Source organism: Macaca fascicularis, chromosome 1 (assembly GCF_037993035.2).
Source record: "Macaca fascicularis isolate 582-1 chromosome 1, T2T-MFA8v1.1".
Lineage (NCBI taxonomy): Eukaryota > Metazoa > Chordata > Mammalia > Primates > Cercopithecidae > Macaca > Macaca fascicularis.
Genome location: NC_088375.1, coordinates 199,196,043 through 199,217,303, shown reverse-complemented (window position 1 = coordinate 199,217,303; position 21,261 = coordinate 199,196,043). Strand labels below are relative to the sequence as shown.

General features: G+C 42.0%; 1 protein-coding gene across 3 annotated transcripts in view; it reads right to left on the bottom strand.

Moving 5' to 3' along the window:
- CLSPN (claspin) overlaps positions 1–21,261 on the bottom strand; it is a 37,819-nt gene that overhangs the window by 4,227 nt on the left and 12,331 nt on the right. For all 3 annotated transcript variants that reach the window (XM_005543992.5, XM_015438487.4, XM_074012426.1), the window contains exons 9-20: positions 15,921–16,112; positions 13,113–13,372; positions 11,510–11,688; positions 11,344–11,408; positions 9,963–10,162; positions 9,464–9,618; positions 8,637–8,863; positions 7,345–7,456; positions 5,433–5,508; positions 5,116–5,219; positions 792–956; positions 563–684 (exon numbers count right to left, since the gene is read on the bottom strand). In XM_005543992.5, coding sequence (XP_005544049.3) covers positions 563–684; positions 792–956; positions 5,116–5,219; positions 5,433–5,508; positions 7,345–7,456; positions 8,637–8,863; positions 9,464–9,618; positions 9,963–10,162; positions 11,344–11,408; positions 11,510–11,688; positions 13,113–13,372; positions 15,921–16,112 — 1,857 coding nt within the window. The remainder of the gene's footprint in view (positions 1–562; positions 685–791; positions 957–5,115; positions 5,220–5,432; positions 5,509–7,344; positions 7,457–8,636; positions 8,864–9,463; positions 9,619–9,962; positions 10,163–11,343; positions 11,409–11,509; positions 11,689–13,112; positions 13,373–15,920; positions 16,113–21,261) is intronic.

Sequence of the window (21,261 nt, the reverse complement as noted above, 5' to 3'; positions counted from 1 at the left end):
TAAACAAAGAGTGAAGGTAATCAGCATTCGGCAGTCCTCACAGGAGAGGGTGCTTGGACAGACAAAAAATAAACCCTTATCATTTACTACATAATGATGTAAACTTTTCCCATCCTCTAACAGAAAACAACAGTTACAACTAGGTCTTCACATAGCCTGTTACAGTTTTGCTTGCCATTTGCCATCTGAAACTGGACAAATGTGAATTATAACTGTTTGCCTTTTTTTTTTTTTTTTTTTTTTTGAGATGGAGTCTCGCTCTGTCACCCAGGCTGGAGTGCAATGGTGTGATCTCCACTCACTGCAACCTCTGTCTCCCAGGTTCACGCAATTCTCCTGCCTCAGCCTCCTGAGTAGCTGGGATTACAGGTGCATGCCATCACGTCTGGCTAATTTTTGTTACTTTTAGTAGAGATGGGGTTTCGCCATGTTTTTCAGGCTGGTCTTGAACTCCTGACCTTGTGATCTGCCCACCTCTGCCTCCCAAAGTGTTGGGATTACAGGCGTGAGCCACCACACCCGGCCCATAACTGATTGCTTTTAAAGACAACAACCAGGATACCTATGTTTTTCCATCGAAACTTTCTCATTCGCCCAGGACCATCGCTGTGCAGATCCCCATCAGCAAGGTATCTCTCTTGGTATAAACGTAGCTGTCGCTTATCATCATCCAACATAGTTTTCCTGCAACAGAAGAAATAGGGTGCTCAAAACAAGGACCATTCTGGCTGGTTATAGGGCTTGTCTTAAGATGTACCCTATTACTCAGAAGGGCTTGTTGGGATACTGACATGTGTATTTTCTTGATTTGACTCTGTAGTTCCTCATCAGAAGGAAGTACTTCATCAATTACATCCTCTTCATATTCATCAATTTCTTCCCCATCATACTCATCTTCACTTCCCACATCACTTCCTGACACCTCTGCCTCATCCTCCAGGTATTTCTTCAACCTCCTAGAAAGCAATTTTGAGGATTAGAAAATGCAACAATGAATATACTCACAGAATATGGAAGCAGAGAAAAGCAGAACACAGAGCCACTTCTAATAATAATAAACATAATACATTTGATAATATTTAAATTTTTTTGGTAATAGTGTCCTACTTATGATGGTTTGACTTGATGATTTTTCAACTTTACGATGACGTGAATGTGATATGCACTTAGTATGCTTCTCAATTTACGATGGAGTTACAGCTAGATAAGCTGAAAGTGCATTTTCAACTTAGGATGGATTAATCAGGATATAGCCCATTGTAAGATGTGGAGCATCTGTATTTAAAAGTTGATCACTTAATATGTCTTGTGTGCTAATAACTGTGCTTTACAGGCATTAACATATTATCTTAGGAATGGATACTATTATTCTCTTCATTTTACAGTTGAGGGAATTGAGCCTTTGAAAGATTAAATTTACCCAAGGTCACATAGCTAGAAGGTAGCAAAGCCTGGATTCAACTTAGATTGGGTGATTTGAAAGCCAGAAAACCCTTAATCTCTTCTACATGTATTAGAATACCTGCTGGAAGGTTCAAACTATTTTGTTTTGCATTTGAGCACACTAGCTTTACGAGACAAACTAGAGATGGTGTGGTGTAGAAAGGTAATAAACTGGGACCTTCTTACAGCCTAACAAATCTTGATCCCCACATCAGAAGGAAGACTGAGGCTCAGAGCTCCTGGTAATCAAAACGACTACTAGTTACTTCTTTTGACTTCAGCTCCCCCTGAGAACAAATCTGTTGTCACCCTGGATTCAAAGTCATCTTGGTCCCATGTGGTCCAAAATGGCAGAAGTTTGGTGGCTTTCTAAAAACTGATTTTTATCAAAGACCTATACTGTTTTTTTTTTTTTTTTTTTTTTTGAGATGAAGTCTTGCTCTGTCGCCCAGGCTGGAGTGCAGAGACGCCATCTCGACTCACTGCAACCTCCACCTCCTGGGTTCAAGCGATTCTCATGCCTCAACCTCCCAAGTAGCTGGGATTACAGGTGCGTGCCACCATGCCTGGCTAATTTTTGTTTTTTGTTTTTTTGTTTTTTTTTGAGACAGAGTCTCGCTCTGTTGCCCAGGCTGGAGTGCTGTGGCCGGATCTCAGCTCACTGCAAGCTCCGCCTCCTGGGTTCCCGCCATTCTCCTGCCTCAGCCTCCCGAGTAGCTGGGACTACAGGCGCTCGCCACCTCGCCTGGCTAGTTTTTTGTATTTTTTAGTAGAGACGGGGTTTCACCGTGTTAGCCAGGATGGTCTCGATCTCCTGACCTCCTGATCCGCCCGTCTCAGCCTCCCAAAGTGCTGGGATTACAGGCTTGAGCCACCGCGCCCGGCCAAATTTTTGTTTTTTTAGTAGAGACAGGGTTTCACCATGTCGGCCAGGGTGGTCCTGAACTCCTGACCTCAGGTGATCTGTCCGCCTCAGCCTTCCAAAGTGCTGGGATTATAGGCGTGAGCCACCACGCCCAGCCTACACTGTATTTTCTTAAAGCTAAGTTGTTCTAAATCCTAGGGTTCCTGGAAAATTCCTTCAGGGGCCACTAGTCACTAAGTTTCCCAAACTTCCCACTTACTGTCTTTGAACAGTTCAACTTTCATCTGTTATTCTTTAAAAGATTTTATTTGAACAAAGAGCTCTGCAGATAAGAACAACTACCTTAGAAAAATCTATGGATGACCTAAAGCTGTATGAGAGTTAATTTGACAGGTGACAAATTAGAACCCAAAGTGAATCTTAACAGAATGAAATTATGGGATAAAAGCAACCATATAAATCTAATAGGGATCAATATGATGTCCTATATGTGAATTCCAAATCATTCACATATAATATAATATTAAATACCTATAAGAATTGTCTTTATAAAACTTTTTAACATCATAGGAAAATGTTTCTGGATATGCTAATTAGAAAAAAATGCAAAATTATACACATAAAAAGACTGTACAAATCTCAACTATATAAAAATATATGCATAAAAAAGATTAAGAGGAACTAACTTTCATTTATATCCTGGATGGTGGACATGGATAACTTTTTATTTATATCTCTCTGTATTCTTTTTTTTGGGGGGGTTGGGAGGGAATGGAGTTTCTCTCGTCGCCCAGGCTGGAATGCAATGGCACAATATCAGTTCACTGCACCCTCCAACTCCCAGTTCAAGCGATTCTCCAGCCTTGCCTCCTGGGATTACAGGCCCTGGCCACCACGCTTGGCTAATTTTGTATTTTTAGTAGAAATGGGTTCTCGCCATGTGGGCCAGGCTGGTCTCGAACTCTTGACCTCAGGTGATCCACCTGCCTCAGCTTCCCAAAGTGCTGAGATTATAGGCGTGGGCTACCGCACCTGGTTTGTATTCTTTTAAATATCCTAAAATAAATATTTTACTTTCATGACCAGAACAACATATCAAAAAAATAAGCTGGGCCGGCTGGGTGGGGTGGCTCACGCCTGTAATCCCAGCACTTTGGGAGGCCAAGGCGGGCAGATTGTGAGGTAAAGAGATCGAGACCATCCTGACCAACATAGTGAAACCCCGTCTCTACTAAATATACAAAAATTAGCTGGGTGTGGTGGCACGCACCTATAGGCTCAGCTACTCGGGAGGCTGAGGCAGGAGAATCACTTGAACCCAGGAAGCTGAGGTTGCAGTGAGCCGAGATCATGCCACTGCTCTCCAGCCTGGAGAGCAAGACTCCGTCTCAAAAAAAAAAGGCTGGGCCTGGTGGCTCATGCCTGTAATCCCAGACTTTGGGAAGCTGAGGCAGGAGGATCACTTGAGGCCAGGAGTTTAAGACCAGCCTGGGAACAAAGCAAGGCCCCATCTCTACAAAAAGTAAAAAGAATTAGCCAGGTGTGGTGGCACATGCCTGTAGTCCCAGCTACTTGGGAAGCTTAGGCAGGAGGATTTAAGTTAAAAAGTGTCAAACTGGCCGGGCGCGGTGGCTCACGCCTGTAATCCCAGCACTTTGGGAGGCCGAGACGGGCGGATCACGAGGTCAGGAGATCGAGACCATCCTGGCTAACACGGTGAAACCCCGTCTCTACTAAAAATACAAAAATTAGCCGGGCGCGGTGGCGGGCACCTGTAGTCCCAACTATGTAGGAGGCTGAGGCAGGAGAATGGTGTGAACCTGGGAGGCGAAGCTTGCAGTGAGTGGAGATCGCGCCACTGCGCTCCAGCCTGGGCAACAGAGCAAGACTCCGTCTCAAAAAAAAAAAAATGTGGCAAACTATTAACTTGACTGTTAGGGGAGATTTTACCTAATCTAAGTTGAATCCAGGCTCTGCTACCTTCTAGCTATGTGATCTTGGGTAAATTCAGTCTTTCTGAGGCTCAGTTCCTTCAACTGTAAAATGAGGAGAATAGTACTCACTCATAATTTTTTTTTTTTTTGAGATGGAGTCTTGCTGTATTACCCAGGCTGGAGTGCAATGGGGCAATCTTAGCTCACTGTAACCTCCGCCTCCCGGATTCAAGCAATTCTCCTGCCTCAGCCTCCCAAGTAGCTGGCACTACAGGCGCCTGGAACCATACCTGGCTAATTTTTGTATTTTATTTTGTATTTTGTATTTTTAGTAGAGAGGGTTTCACCATGTTGGTCATGCTGGTCTCAAACTCCTGACCTCAAGTGATACGCCTGCCTTGGCCTCCCAAAGTTCTGGGATTACAGGCCTGAGCCACTGCACCCAGCATAAGATAATATGTTAATGACTGTAAAGCACAGTTATTAGCACACAGGACATATTAAGGGATCAACTATTTTTTTTTTTTTTTTTTTTGAGACAGAGTCTTGCTCTGTCACCCAGGCTGAAATGCAGTGGTGCAATCTCGGCTCACTGCAACCTCCGCCTCCTGGGTTCAAGCAATTCTCTCTGCCTCAGCTTCCCGAGTAGCTGGGACTACAGGCGCCTGCCATCACATCTTGCTAATTTTTATATTTTTTAGTAGAGACAGGGTTTCACCATGTTGGCCAGGCTGGTCTTGAACTGCTGACCTCAGGTGATCCGCCTGCCTCAGCCTCCCAAAGTGCTGGGATTACAGGCGCAAGCCACCATGCCTGGCCTAGTGACCAACTTTTAAATACACCTGAAGGAATGGACATATTAATAACACCTACATTTGCCTTTTCAACTTCTCAGATCGATTCAGGAGTTCTTCTTCATCATCATCTTCATGGTCTTCCAGTGCCAGGTCTTCATTACCAGAGTCACTGTGTTCATCCTACAAAATCAGAATCATATCCAAATTAAGCAGAATAAAATGTGTCCTCCATGAAAAAAGGATTTATAAACATCTGCCCAAACACCTCATTCTACGAAATTGTTTCTGATAAGATGCCAAATTTAGAATTCTCAAGAACTGAGGGGAAAAAAACACTTGAGGGCAGCAATACATGGAGTTCAGTTATGATTACTTTGTTCCCTTCATACTCACCTCATCAGTATCAAACTCATTATCATTTGAGATGAGCCGGAAGTCTCCAAATTCCTCCTCCTCGTCTTCCTCTTCCCTAAAATGTAAATCAATGAATCAATAAATAAGTTGTTGAAAGCAAACTACAAGTAGTCAGCCAAGTTAGGAATTTTAAAAAATTTTGTGTAATTTTTTTTTTTTTTTCTCTGAGACAGTCTTGGTCTCTTACACCACCTGGAGTACAGTGGCACCATCTCAGTTCACTGTAACCTCCACCTCCGGGGCTCAAGTGATCCTCCCACATCAGCCTCCTGAGTAGCTGGGACTAGAGGTACAAAGCCACCATGCTCAGCTAATTTTTGTATTTTCTGTAGAGATAGATTTCACCATGTTGCTCAGGTTCGTCTTGAATTCTGGGCTCAAACAATCTGCTCGCCTTGGGCTCCCAAAGTACTGGGATTCTAGGTATGAGACACCTCATCTGGCCAAATTTAAAACTTCTATTATCACCAAAAATCTCTTCAAGAAACAGGAAGAAAATTTTTTTAATTTTCAATTGTAGTAAAATACACATAATATAAAATTTGCCTTTTTAACGATCTTTCTATGGTTCAGTAGTATTAAGTACATTCATATTGTTAAGCAATCTCCAGAACTCTTTTCGGCTTGCAAAACTAAAACTGTATACCCATTAAACTCTCCATTTCCCCACACCCTCAGTCTGTGGCAACCACCATTCTACCTTCTGTCTCTATGTATTTGACTGCTCTAAGTACCTCATGAGTAAGTGGACTCATACAGTATTTGTCTTTTGGTGACTGGCTTATTTCTTTTAGTATAACATCCTAAGGTTCATCCATGTTGTAGCAAGTGTCAGAACTTCCTTTTTTTTTGAGACAGGGTCTTGCTCTGATGCCCAGAGTGCAGTGGCACAATCATGTTATAGGGATGGGGTTTTGCCATATTATCCAGGCTGCTCTCAAACTCCTAAGCTCAAGTGATACACCCACCTCAGCCTCCCAAAGTGTTGGGATTACAGGTGTGAGCCACCATGCCCAGCCAGCATTTCCATTTTAAGGTTGAATATTCCATTGCATATATATATACCGCATTTTGTTTACCGATTCATCTGTCAATAAACATAGGTTGCTTTCATGTTTTGACTACTTACTGTGAATAATGCTGCTTTGAACATGGGGGTGCAAATATCTGTTCAAGTCCTGCTTTCACTTTTTTGGGGTATAGACTAAGAAGTGAAATTGCTGGATCATATGGTCATTCTATTTTTATTTTATTTATTTATTTATTTATTTTGAGACACAGTTTTGCTCTTATTATCTAGGTTGGAGTGCAATGGCATGACCTTGGCTCACTACAACCTCCGCCTCCCGGGTTCTAGCAATTCTCTTGCTTCAGCCTCCCAAGTAGCTGGGATTACAGGCATGTGCCACCATGCCCAGCTAATTTTTTGTATTTAGTAGAGACAGGGTTTCACCATGTTGGTCAGGCTGGTCTCAAACTCCTGACCTCAGGTGATCCACCGCACCTGGCCTCTATTTTTAATTTTTGAGAAGCCATCATACTTTCCCTAGCAGCTGCACTATTTTACATTCTCACCAATAGTACACAAGGTTACCAATTTCTCCACATTCTCACTAACACTCTTTAGGTTTTTTGATTAAAGTCATCTTAATGGGTGTCTCACTGTGGTTTTAATTGGCATTTCCCTATTAATGATATTAAATATCTTTCATATTCTTGCCTTTTTTACCCTGTTCTCCACCAAAGCATTATAATTTGCTTACTAGGCATATATGAGACTCGAATCCACTGCAAGATTCTCAGAAAAGGTGCAAAGCCCTTAAGATGATCAGTTATTTTGATTTTATCAAAAGGCCAGGCCTTCCCAAGTTCCCAGCAATCTGAGACTTACTTGTCTGTTGGAAAAGAGCCTGAGCAAAGAGCAAGTGCTTCTTCCATTGGATCACCCATGCTGCTCTCCTTCTCCTGCTTATTTAACTCTGATGAGGCCGGAGTGGAGGCATCTACATCACAACAAGGAAAAAATGTGTCACCAAGGAATGATAGCTTTATACTCTTTTCCCAGCCATCTAAAGTCATGCCAGCTCGATACAGTTCTAAGGTAAGCTTGCCAAGAAGAACCTACCATCTATTCATTCAACAAATCCTTATTTAGTGCTTACTATGTGCCATATGTGCCAGGCCACCAGGGATACAGTAATGAACAAACCACTATCCCAGATCTCATAGAGCTTATGTTCAGTCTAGCAGTTGTGTGCGTTGGGGGCAGGGGACAGGAAGTAAGTTAACATTTATGTGAAATTTATTATACATCAGACACTGTTCTAAACTTTGTACATACATTAATCATAAATGATATATCATATGGGCAAAGCTAAAGCAGTCTTTTTTTTTTGAGACAGAGTCTCTCTCTGTTGCCCAGGCTGGAGTGCAGTGGCATGATCTCAGCTCACTGCAACCTCCGCCTCTGGGGTTCAAGCAATTCTTCTGTCTCAGCCTCCCAAGTAGCTGGGATTACAGGCACGGGCCACCGCGCCCAGATAATTTTTTGTATTTTAGTAGAGACAGGGTTTCATCTTGCTACCCAGGCTGGTCGCAAACTCCTGAGTTCAGGCAATCCACTGGCCTTGGCCTCCCAAAGTGCTGGGATTACAGGCATGAGCCACCGTGTATGGCCTAAAGTAGTCTTAAGTTGATACTTTACCACTCTAAGAAAGTAAAATTTCTAAATGTCAGGGCACTAAGCAGTGAATTCAATTTATATAGATTCCATCACAGTCCTGTTTTCTGTGAACTTTTCACCTGAGGTTAAGGGGCTTCTTTTCTTTCTTTCTTTTTTTCTATTTTTAGGCAGGGTCTCTGCCACCCAGGCTGGAGTGCAGTGGTGTGATCTCGGCTCACTGCAACCTTCACCTCCCACGCTCAAGAGATCCTCCTAAGTAGCTAGGACCACAGGCACGTGCCACCATGCATAGCTAATTTTTTTTTTTTTTTCCGTACAGATGGGGATTTGCCATGTTGCCCAGGCTGGTCTCAAACTTCTGAGCTCAAGCGATCCATCCAACTCAGCCTCCCAAAGTTCTAGGATTACAGGCGTGAGCCACCCCACCCGCCCAGGGAATTCTTTTCAAGGACACTGATACTTGAGTGTGGTAAGCCTGATGCTCTCTGTTGGATATTTACCCTGAGAAGTGAATTTTCCTGAACAAAGGTTCAGAAGTTCCTCCATGTTCTCTTTCTTGTCACTCTTCCTGGGTAGATGTTTTTCAGTCTGAGATGTAAACTTTCCAGTACACAAATCCAACAGCTCATCCATGTTGGCATCCATGGCATTCTCATCCATACTGGCCAATGGCAATCGAGTCTTCAAAGCTTGGTACTGATCCCTGTGGTTTCTAACATTTAAGAACCTAAGAGCCAATGAGCACAACGAATAGTGTAAAAAATTCCTCAGAGAAATGGCAAAGTAGGGGGTGAAAAACCTCTGAATTCATTTCCAACACCAGTTAAAAGCTGAATCTCAAATCAGAAAGCAAAAGATTCAAACTTTAGGCTTGTGTTAATCTAAAGAGGGAGGGAAAAGTTTTGTGAAAGAATAAAATGTTACTCAGAAGGTAAAGTGTAAAGGATAACTTTTAGCTTCAGATGATGTTAGAGCAGGGCTTGGCATTATGTCCTGTAATGTGCCACCAGTCTGTGAATTCTCAGCCTTACCCAACAATAATAACATAGCAGGATGGATACAGGGAAATTTGATGACCTTACAATACAAGATCTATGCATTTCAAGTAAGACAGAAATTGAAGGACCAGAATGTTAGCAAGAGCTATTTATGTTTATTTTCTGGACAGACTTTGTTCAAACTTATAGAATGTAATACTAATGGTCTGTACACCTTCTCTTTCTCAGAAGAGAAAGCACAGATGGAGTGACAGAAGCTTACTTATTTTTAAACAAAATTAAGCAGTACCCAGAACCATTCCCGCCCACAGAAACACAAAACTACCTACCCATCTGCATCCAACAGTTGGCTCTGAGTGTCATCTTCTAAACAGAACTGGAAGTCTCCTGCTCCTAGGAAAAGTGTCTTAGGCTCTGGGGAGGCGTTATACAGATCCTGGGAATCCTCTATGGGAAGTGAAGGCTCAGACAGTTTCCCTGAACTCTGGCACCCAAACAAAAACAAACAATAACAAAACATTTTACAAGTGTCATTCATTGTCATGACAACAACAGAAGTTGCTATTTGCAATATTTAAGCTACTCTCAGGAAACTGCAATTGAGGAGGACAATACACAGCCATGAGAAGCATAAAGAAAAATACCTCCAAGAAAGTAAGAATACTGGATGAAGCTTGTTTTTAATACACAAAGGGGGTGGATTTTTTTAAACTGAACACACATAAGCTCAGTACCAAAGTGGTGGGAGTTGGTTGGCTGGGACAAACTTTATTTAGCAATGTGGGAAGCAAAGAGAGGAGGAGATTAGAAAAACCATTACCATCTTACCTTAGAAGCTGAGCTGACCAAACTGCCTCGAAATAGCCCAGGGGAAGGAGATCTGAATCCTCCTGCTGTAGGGAAAAAACTGGTCCCACGGCCTGTTTGTCTGTTGCAAGGCTGATAGGATGGAATCGTGGAGCCAATCAGCTCAAAGCTGCTATTGTGGCTGCTCTCCTTCGTTAGCAATGAACATGAATCATCCTCATCTGAAGAAAGAGAAACACCTTTTAAGTCCATGATTACAGAAATAAGGTGGATTTGTTTAGGAAAAAGAGTTGAGGATGAAACTGTCAGATAAAATTCATAGGCAAACCCCTCAAGTTATATGTTCCAAAACATTAAGTTAAAGGTAAATTACAGTACTAAGATAGCATTATATAATCAGGGCTTATTACTCTGAGCTAAGTGACACTTGAAAGTTCTTTTTTTTTTTTTGAGATGGAGTCTCGCTCTGTCGCCCCAGATGGAGTGCAGTGGCGCGAATTCGGCTCACTGCAACCTCTGCCTCCTGGGTTCAAGCGATTCTCCTGCCTCAGCCTCCCAAGTAGCTGGGACTACAGGCGCATGCCACCACACCCGGCTAATTTTTTGTATTTTTAGTAGAGACAGGGTTTCACCATGTTAGCCAGGCTGGTCTCGATCTCCTGACCTCATGATCCGCCTGCCTCAGCCTCCCAAAGTGCTGGGATTACAGGCGTGAGCCACTGCGCCCAGCAGAAAGTTCTCTTCTTTCTCTTATCCTTCCTAATGCCTATGATCACACTCTTCATTATCCAATTAATTATTATTATTATTATTTTTATTTTTGAGACGGAGTCTCGCTGTTGCCCAGGCTGGAGTGCAGTGGCGCGATCTCGTATCACTGCAAGCTCTGCCTCCTGGGTTCACGCCATTCTCCTGCCTCAGTCTCCCAAGTAGCTGGGGACTACAGGCGCCTACCACCATGCCTGGCTAATTTTTTGTATTTTTAGTAGAGATGGGGTTTCACCATGTTAGCCAGGATGGTCTTAATCTCCTGACCTCGTGATCCGCCCACCTGAGCCTCCCAAAGTGCTGAGATTACAGGCATGAGCCACCGCGCCCAGCCTATCCAATCAATTATACATCTTCCTTTGATCTACATATAGAAATATTTCATTGCTCACTCAATCAACACACATTCACTAAGGCCATTATGTGCCATGGTCTACTATAAATAAACTGCAAGTAAGTTTTCAAAAAATAGACCAAGAAAAATATTCTAATTCATAAACCCCTTTCATTGCCACATATGAAACTGGGAAGTGACCAGATTTTTAAAAATGGGAACTTACAGTACTGCAGTCCTTAAATATCAAAGCTGAGGGACAAAAGAAATGTCAAGTTCTGCACAAGAATCACTACTTACCCAGTTTGCTAGGCTGTTTGCCTGAGTTTTCATCTGTTTCTGATTTTTCTTCAATAGGAAAGTAACTGTAAAATAAGAAAGTAAATTGGTTCAGTATCTGTTCCTAGTTTTTACAGGAGGGGCAAATCCAAGGCAATTTTAAATTTTCTTAGAGAGAATCACTTACCCCATCTTGGAAGAGCTGTCCTTAAATAGAAGTAAAGTAGAATCTGATGAGAGAGACTTGGGAACAGAGAGGAAGCCAACTGCCTTGCCAATTTCACTACTGCCATCATTATTTTCTTTATCCATTTCTTTTTCATCTTTGGTTTCTATTTCTTCACTACTAAGAAGGAATTCTGCAGTCTTTACCAATCATGCCACCACAAAACAAAATAATACAAGTCAAAAACTTTAAAAGCAAATACAATGTTAGCTTGAAATATGGCTGATTGGTTACTGATAACATCTTAAATTCAAAAAGGCAAACTTGAAGGAAGTTCCATATGACCATTATCAACATAATTTTCCCTGACACTTCTAGAACTTTTTTGTATTTTTTTTATCCTTTACCCTCCCAAAATTGCTAAGATTATAAAGGACGACTGGATTATCATTTTACTGAGGCAATAAGAGGTTAATTAATCAGTCTAAGATTGCAGGATGACTACTGATCTCAAACCAAGCACAGACTGAGACAGACTGTATAGCTCAGCCATTGTTTTCTTTCTCCTTTACCCAAAACTAAATATTAACTCAAGTTTCTGGGCGTGGTGGCTCATGCCTGTAATCCCAGCACCTTGGGAGGCCACAATGATGGGAGGATCACTTGAAGCCAGGAGTTCGAGACCAGTCTGGTCAACATAGTGAGACCCTCATCTCAAAAAACTTTAAATAAATAAAATAAAATAAGTGATCCCAGCATACAAAAAGGAAAGCTTTTTTCTTTTCTTTTTTTGAGATGGAGTCTCACTCTGTCACTCAGGCTAGAGTATAGTGGCGCAATCTTGGCTCACTGCAACCTCTACTGCCCGAGTTCAAGCAATTCTCCTGCCTGAGTAGCTGGGATTACAGGTGTGCCACCAGACACAGCTAATCTTTGTATTTTTAGTAGGGATGGATTTTTACAATGTTGGCTAGGCTGTTCTCAAACTCCTGACCTCAGGTGATCCGCCCACCTCAGCCTCCCAAAGTGCTAGGATTACAGGCATAAGCCACCCTGCCCGGCCCAAAAAGGAAAGCTTTTTAATACTTAACAATCGTATCATCACCTGTTTTCCCTAGGCAGAAAACAATACTATGGAACAAGGGCAAGAGGCCCCTCTACAAATGCCTTCTTCAACAAAAAATGAAAATAACTCAGAAAGGCCTCTGCCTCCCTGAGAATTTACTCCAGACCTCGATCTAGCCAAGGTTAGGACTGCTTTTTAATCTGATAGAGAAACCTAAATAAACAACAAACATAAAATTTCCTACAAATACAAAGCCATTTTTAATATTAGCATTATTATATTAAAATATATAAACAAACAGGTGGAAGCCCAGGCAATGGTATTCTGTCAGTACCACTGAATATCTGTATTCAGATACATAATGATGATCTACGGATATTCAATGGTACTGACAGAACTGAAGATACTAAGATTTAGGGATATGTGGGGTAGTTACCCTTACCATGCCCTTAAAACCTCTTATACAATTGAACATGCTTATTATACTCTGATATAAGTCTGACTTTTTCTCTCATATTCACCATGACAAGGTAACAAAACAACATAATTGCCAGAAACCTCCTGATTTCCATCTTCTTCCTCTTCCTCTTCTTTCTCCTCCTCTTCTTCCAGTTCTTCCTCTTCTTCCTCTTCTTTCACTACCTCCTCTTCTCCATCTTCCTCAGACTCATCTGTCATTTCTTCCTCTTCCTCCTCCTCTTCCTCAAATCCATCTTCATTATCTAATTTAAACAGTGCTTGGCGCTTCTGGCGCTCCTCAAACCTTCGGAGTTTCATTGCCTCTTGCAGTTTAGCTTTTAGCACCTGAAGCTTTTCACCTGAACAGAAATATGTAGAAATGCTTTAGACATAATACAATAATTATGTATGCATTTTAGGTAACTCCAGAAGTATTCTAGTCACATCCCAAAAGGAAAATCTGAGACTCTAGTATTTCTGGGCCTTTTTGTTATTTGAACACAAGAGTATTATTATTAATTGAAGTATCGAAGAGAATTTCTGCACCCTGGATAGTATACTCCTCAGGGATTATAAAATAATTGTTCAAAAGAGAGAAAAGGGGGGTAGGGAGTAGAGCTTCAAAAGTCTGTGGCTCAAAAGCCATGAAGAAAAACATTGATAAATTTACCTATATTAAAGAAAAATAGGCCATGCATGGTGGCTCACTCCTGTAATCCCAGCACTTTGGGAAGCTGAGGCGGGCGGATCACAAGGTCAGGAGATCAAGACCATTCTGGCTAACACAGTGAAACCCCGTCTCCACTAAAAATACAAAAAATTAGCCATGCATGGTGGCAGGCACCTGTAGTCCCAGCTACTCGGGAGGCTGAGGCAGGAGAATGGAGTGAACCCAGGAGGTGGAGCTTGCAGTGAGCCGAGATCACACCACTGCACTCCAGCCTGGGCAACAGAGTGAGACTCCGTCTCAAAAAAAAAAAGAAAGAAAAAAAGAGAAACAACTCAAAAGTAAAATGAGCTAATGATATGAACTGCCAGTTCACAGAAAAATAAAAATACATTGTTAATAAACAAATTAAAAGTAATGCTTAACCTCACTTCTAATTAAAGAGCTACAAATCAAAATAATGAGATACATTTTCAACATGTTAGTTTGGCAAAAATTAGGAGGTTTGATAATACCTATTATTGAGAGGAAACAGGAACTCATACACTGTGATTCAGAGTGGTACAACCATTCTGAAAGACAACTGGATGATATATATCAAAATGTGATATATATCATGACAATTCCACTGCAAGGAATTTTGCATCTAATATACCACCATATATCTGGCACTATAATATAATATAACACTGTATGCAACAGCAACAACTGGAACAAACAAGACATCAGTCAATAAGAGCATGGTTTAATGAGTCATGTTGTATTCATTCAATGGAATATTATGCAGTCATTTTAAAAAAAGCCTCAAGGCCGGGCGCAGTGGCTCATGCCTGTAATCCCAGCACTTTGGGGGGCCAAGGCGGGTGGATCACGAGGGCAGAAGTTCGAGACCAGCCTGGCCAACATAGTGAAACCCCATCTCTACTAACAATACAAAAATTAGCTAGGCGTGGTGGTGGGAACCTGTAATCCCAGCTATTCGGGAGGCTGAGGCAGGAGAATTGCTTCAACACAGGAGGTGGAGGTTACAGCGAGCTAAGATTGTGCCACTGCACTCCAGCCAGGGCAACAGTGCAAGACTCTTTATTAAAATTTAAAAAAAAAAGCCTCAAAAGCAATATAAAGTAGATCCTGAGCTCTGGAGTTAGGTGGTCTGGATTAGACCACTGGTCTTACCATTTATTAGCTATGTGAACTTGAGCAAGTGGCTTAAGTGCTCTGCATATCAGTTTCTTCACATACAAAATAAGGATACTAATGTTATTTACCTCATAGGGTTGTAAGGATTAAATGAGATAAAACATATAAAGAACCTAGAGCAATGCCTGACAGGGAGTAAATGTTCAATGTCACACACATTCACAAAAAATGGTATATGGATAAAAATACTCCTATAAGGACATAGAAGAAATTGTTAATAGTTATCTTTGGGAAGACTAATTTTTCATTTGATAGCTTTTTTCAATGTTTAAAACTGTTTTCCAAGTGATATATTACTTGTGATTTCAAGTGGGGGGGGGCGGTGAGAGCTGTCCTTAATACATTTCTAAAACACAAAGCAGAATGCATGTTATGATCACATTATTAGGTGGGTTGTTTTGTTTTGAGACAGGGTCTCACTCTCTCGCCTAGGCTGGAGTGCAGTGCCACAATCATGACTCATTGCAACCTCAACCTCCTGGCTCAAATGATCTTCCTGTCTCAGCCTCCCAAGTATATGGGGCCACAGTGCATGCCACCATACCTGGATAAGTTTTTTTTTGGTAGAGATTAGGGCTCACTATGTTGCCCAGGCTGGTCTCCAACTCCAGAGCTCAAGAGATCCTTCTGCCTTGGCCTTCCAAAGTGCTAGGATTACAGGCCTGTGCCACTGCACCTGGCCCTGTTTTTGTTTAAATACATATACATATGTGCAAAGAAGAGAGTTTAAAAGGATATACAATATGGTTATAGAACCTGTCTCTGATAGAAGATTAAATTTTTCATTTATTCTATATATTTTTCTATAATGGGTATTTGTTTTTTATAATAAGACAAATGATAATTTTTAAAAAATAAAGCCAGCTTGTCCACCCCACACCTCTAGGTGTGCTACACGTGAATCACGCCAGAGATACTGCTGTCCAAAGTCTCCAAGGAAAAAGATTCTACAACTTTTCATTATAAGGTTTTCAATAGCCTTGAAGATCTGTTAGAATACAAAGCAAAAAGCAAAAAACAAAACCTGTGGGCTCAAATACCTGGTTTTGTGTGGCTTGCTCCATCCAACTTCTTAGGTGCTAAAGTCACAGGTACCACATCTGCTTTTAGCTCTTCCTTTCCATCAGTGCCCACGTCTTTCACTATGACGTTCACATTCACTGTGTGACCAGCCCTGGGTTTGGCTGCTGGATTAGCATGCTTCCAGAAACGCTGCTTCAAGGCTTCCAGTTCTAAACCCAAACGCCAACCAGTGTGTCAGTTTGCCATGTTCAAAACTCTTTCCTTTAAGACTTATAAGCTAAGTTTTTTTTAGCTCAACAATGATGAGGAAAACCACACACAAAGAAACGAAAAACCCCTTGCTATTAACTCCTGAGTCAAATTCATACAACTTAACCCAAACTAATGGACTGCCACAACTATTCTTCCTCAACGTTTCAAAAATCAGACTTTAAAAAATCAGACAGAAATGTATACCTGAAATTTCTAAATATGTGCAATTCTTTTGAACATTCTTTAAAAATTCTCTAAAAGTATTAAACTGGTAGGAAAAAAGATTATAATCTCATCTATTCAAGGGCTAAATTTTTCATGGGTTTCCATCTTTTTAAAATTCCCTATTTGTTATTGCTGTTTTTTGTTTTTGAGACGGAGTCTCACTCTATTGCCCAGGCTGGAGTGCAATGATGCGATCTCAGCTCACTGCAACCTCCATCTCCTGGGTTCAAGTGATTCTCCTACCTCAGTCTCTTGAGTAGCTGAGATTACAGATGAGCACCACCATGCCCAGCTAATTTTTTTTTTTTTTTGGAGACGGAGTCTCGCCGTCTCCCAGTCTGGAATGCAGTGGTGTGATCTCCTCAACTTTGGGAGATTGCCAGGCTCCACTTAGGTTCACTCTGTATGCGTTGTGGCCTGGAAACTCTTCAGAAGGTAAGCTGGGGCAATGATAGGACTCACCTCATTTGTTTCTCTTCTCTCAGAGCTTACTGTTCTATTTTGCCTGTTAAATGCCCGAAAAACTTACTTCATATATTTTGTCTGACCTTTTAGTTGTTTAAGGCAGGAAGGTAAATCCAGTCTCTGTTACTTCATAATAGCCGAAAAGTTTCGTTTTTGTTGTCTGAGCTCAGCTTCTAAAACAAGGGTCAGCAAGCTGTAGCTCACAGGCCAAATTCTAGCTGGTAGCCTGTTTTTGTATTATCCACAAGCTAAAAACGGCTCTTGCTTTTTTATTTTTTTAAATTTTTTTTGAGCCAGGACCTTGCTATGTTACTCAAGCTGGGGTGCAGTGGCACCATCACAGCTCACTGCAGCCTTGACCCCTGGGCTCAATAGATCCTCCTGCCTCAGCCTCTGGAGAAGCTGTGACTACAGGCCTGTGCCAGCAGACTGGCTAATTTGACCTTTTTTTTTTTTTTTTGAGATGGAGTCTAGCTCTGTTGCCCAGGCTGGAGTGCAGTGGCGCAATCTCAGCTCACTGCAAGCTCCGCCTCCCGGGTTCACGCCATTCTCCTGCCTCAACTTCCCGAGTAGCTGGGACTACAGGTGCCCGCCACCATGCCCGGCTAATTTTTTGTATTTTTAGTAGAGACGGAGTTTCACTGTGTTAGCCAGGCTGGTCTCAAACTCCTGACCTCAAATGATCAGCCCACCTTGGCCTCCCAAAGTGCTGGGATCAAATTCCCTATTTTGAATGTTTCATTATTGGCAATCTTACCAAATATAGGCAAGGTCAATTTTTTTTTTTTTTTTTTTTTTTTTTTTGAGACGGAGTCTCTCGCTCTGTCGCCCAGGCTGGAGTGCAGTGGCCAGATCTCAGCTCACTGCAAGCTCCGCCTCCCAGGTTCACGCCATTCTCCTGCCTCAGCCTCCCAAGTAGCTGGGACTACAGGTGCCCGCCACCTCGCCTGGCTAGTTTTTTGTATTTTTTAGTAAAGACGGGGTTTCACCGTGTTAGCCAGGATGGTCTCGATCTCCTGACCTCGTGATCCACCCGTCTCGGCAAGGTCAATTTTTTTAAAGAAGGGATAATAAAATGATAATCCAGTCAGTGATACAATTAAGCAGCACGACAGTAATAAGTTTTTTGGTGAAAACTGTTACACTAGTACAATTGGTACAATGAGAAAGGAAATACTGTAGCCCCAGTACCACATGCTCAACTTGTATACAAACGGGCATATATATATACTGGGAACAGTAAGTTTAGCAATCCAACAGTGATATAAATTTACCCCTCTTCCCCACTGCAATATCTTAGAATTTCCTTCTTTCTCCCTCAGTCAGCTGTTACCTCTCTGCTTAACACTTCATATAGTAATGGAATCTGTGATGATAGCTGGCAGTTACAAGTAGAAAGTTCCTTTGGAGTTGATGCACACTGGATATTTTCAGGTGGCCTTCTCGTCCATGATAAAATCATTTATTTTTAAATGGAGTCTTGTTCTGTCGCCCAGGCTGGAGTGCAGTGGTGCAACCTTGGCTCTCACTGTAGCCTCAATCTCTCCAAGCTTAGAGGTGATCCTCTCACCTCAACCTCCTGAGAGTAGCCAGGACTATAGGCATGTACCACCACCCCTAGCTAACTTTTTTTTTTTTTTTTTTTGAGACGGAGTCTCACTCTGTTGCCCAGGCCAAAGTGCAGTGGCACGATCTCAGCTCACTGTAACCTCCATCTCCTGGGTTCAACCAATTCTCCTGCCTCAGCCTCTCTAGAAGCTGGGATTACAGGCGTGCACCACAACACCCAGCTAATTTTTTACTTTTATTTTTAGTACAGATGGGGTTTCGCCATGTTGGCCCGGCTGGTCTTGAACTCCTGACTTCAGATGATCCGCCCACCTCGGCCTCCCAAAGTGCTGGGATTATAGGAGTGAGCCACTGCACCTGGCCAATTTTTGTATTTTTTGTAGAGATGGGTTTTGCCATGTTGTCCAGGCTGGTCTTGAACTCCTGGACTGAAGTGATCCACCCTCCTCAGCCTCCCAAAGTGCTAGGGTTACAGGTGTGAGCCACTGTGCCCGGCCACTTTTCATTCTTCTTTTTAGAGACAGGGTCTTGCTCTGTTGCTCAGGCTGGAGTGCAGTGGTGTGCGATCACAGCTCACTGCAACCTTGACCTCCTGGGTTTAAGCATTCCTTCTACCTCACCCTCCCAAGTAGCTAGGACTACAGGTGCATGTCACCACATCTGGGTTTTTTATTTTTGTAAAGACAGGAACTCGCTATGTTGCCCAAGCTGTTCTCAAACGCCTGGCCTCAAAGTGATCTTCCCACCTTAGTCACCCAAAGTGCTGGGACTATAGGCATGAAACTTTGGTTAATTTTCTAAAATGCACTCAAATCATACTTCAGTATTTTTGTGACTAGCATCTAGATGTGTGGTTTTTTTTCCCCTAGATGGTCTTACTAGAAAAAGAGAAAAATGAAGGAAATCTTTTTATCTTGAGCCCCCAACATTATTAGCAGCAAAAACCCAACTCTAAAGGATGCTATGTTTACATTGCAAACAAAAGAGAGACAAGCTATAAGTCTGCCTCCTATTTTGCAGTGGTTCAGTAAAGCTAAAAGCAACAGGTAGTGGCAGGGAAAAGGGAACAGAAATAGGCAGGTTATTATTGATGCCACTAGAGCAAGAGAAATGGTTGGGTGGGAAGATTACCTGGGACTTAAAATAGCAGTCAGCATGAGAACTGTTCTCATTCACATTACTCTTGTCCAGAAAGTAGAATTAGAGGCAGGGATTATTCCATATGCTATTGCAAGCAACAGAAGTAATGTATTTCTGACATCACAAAATTTAAATTTACATGCATTTTTTCATGGAAACCTTATCCCATATGAGGTAAGGAAACTGAGCTGTTCCCACTGTTTTTACTCTTAACCCCTTCCAATGCATCCACCACACCAGGTACCAGATTTAACTTCCTAAAGTGAGTATCTGATTGAACATTTCCTTTGCTGAAAATGTTTCAATGGTCCTCTACTTACAAAGAGCTAAAGTCCAAGCTCCTAGCATGGCATAAAAACCCTGAATGATCTGGGCAATGATCACCAATGTCCTTGCTATCTTCACTTCAGCCAGGTAGAACACCCTGTGCTTTCTATTGTCTCTGACATCTGCAGGTCCAACCTCTCCACCAAAAAAGTCCTCCCTCACCTCTCTGCCTTGGTATCTCTACTGAGCTCCTTTCAGAAACTTCCTTGACTTCTAGGCTCCAAGTAATGTACCCTTCCTCTAGGTTCCCAATGCACCCTCAATTACATACCTTGATCACAGCACTTACCATCCAGTATTGTAATGGTCTGTTTGCCTGCCTGTCACTCCTATTATACTTTAATTTCTTTAAGAGCAGGGAGTGTTTTACGTGTATACACAGCACCAAACACAGTGCTAAATACAATTTATTGCATGAATGAATGAATGTTGATTCTAACTTCATGTATATTATGGCTGGTCTGGAAACCCAGATTTCATGTCAATTATTTCTAAAGGAAAACATGTTCCAAGTTAAAAAGTAAGTGCTCACCATATGCCAGCCACTATGTAGGTCCCTTTATAAGCCAAGTATAATGCTGGAAAAATTACCTAACCTCTCTGAGCCTCAGTCTCTTCATTTTGCAAAATAATACCTCGTGCTATGAAAATTAAGAAAGACAACTAACAAAGAATGTACCAGTGTCTAATATAGTTGGTACTCAAAAAACGTTTCTCCCTTTCCTATCAGTCTAGGACTGTTTAGGTAACTTTTAGTCCCATAGAACAGAAACTTTCCCTCAGTGTTCCAGACAACAGCTTATTCTCATGCTTCTTTGCTAATGGAGCTGTGCTAGTTCTGTTACACAACTCTGCCACCTCAACCTCCAGCGCTGGTCAAACTGACTTTCACATCTTCCCAATACGCACTACCATGCAGAGCTCTTTCTATCCTTCTCTTCATCTCCAAAGTCAACCCATTCAGTTATCAAACTCACTGAGCATATTTCACACACCAGATACAGTGGCTAACATAGCACCTACCAACAATAAGCTGTTTAATGAAAGAGAATCTTTTTGTGTGTGTGGGTGTGTTTTTTTAATGAGACAAGGTGCTCTTTCTATCCTCTCCATCTCCAAAGTCAACTCATTCAATTAACAGACTCACTGAGCATATTTTACACACCAGATATAGTGGCTGACATAGCACCTGCCAACAATAAGCTGTTTAATGAAAGATAATTTTGTGTGTGTGTGTGTGTTTTTATGAGACAGGGTCTCGTTCTGTCTCCCAGACTAGAGTGCAGTAGTGCAATTTCAGCTCACAACTCACTGCAGCTTTGACCCCCCAGGCTCACGCAATCCTCCCACCTCCGCCTCCTAAAGTGCTAGAATTACAGG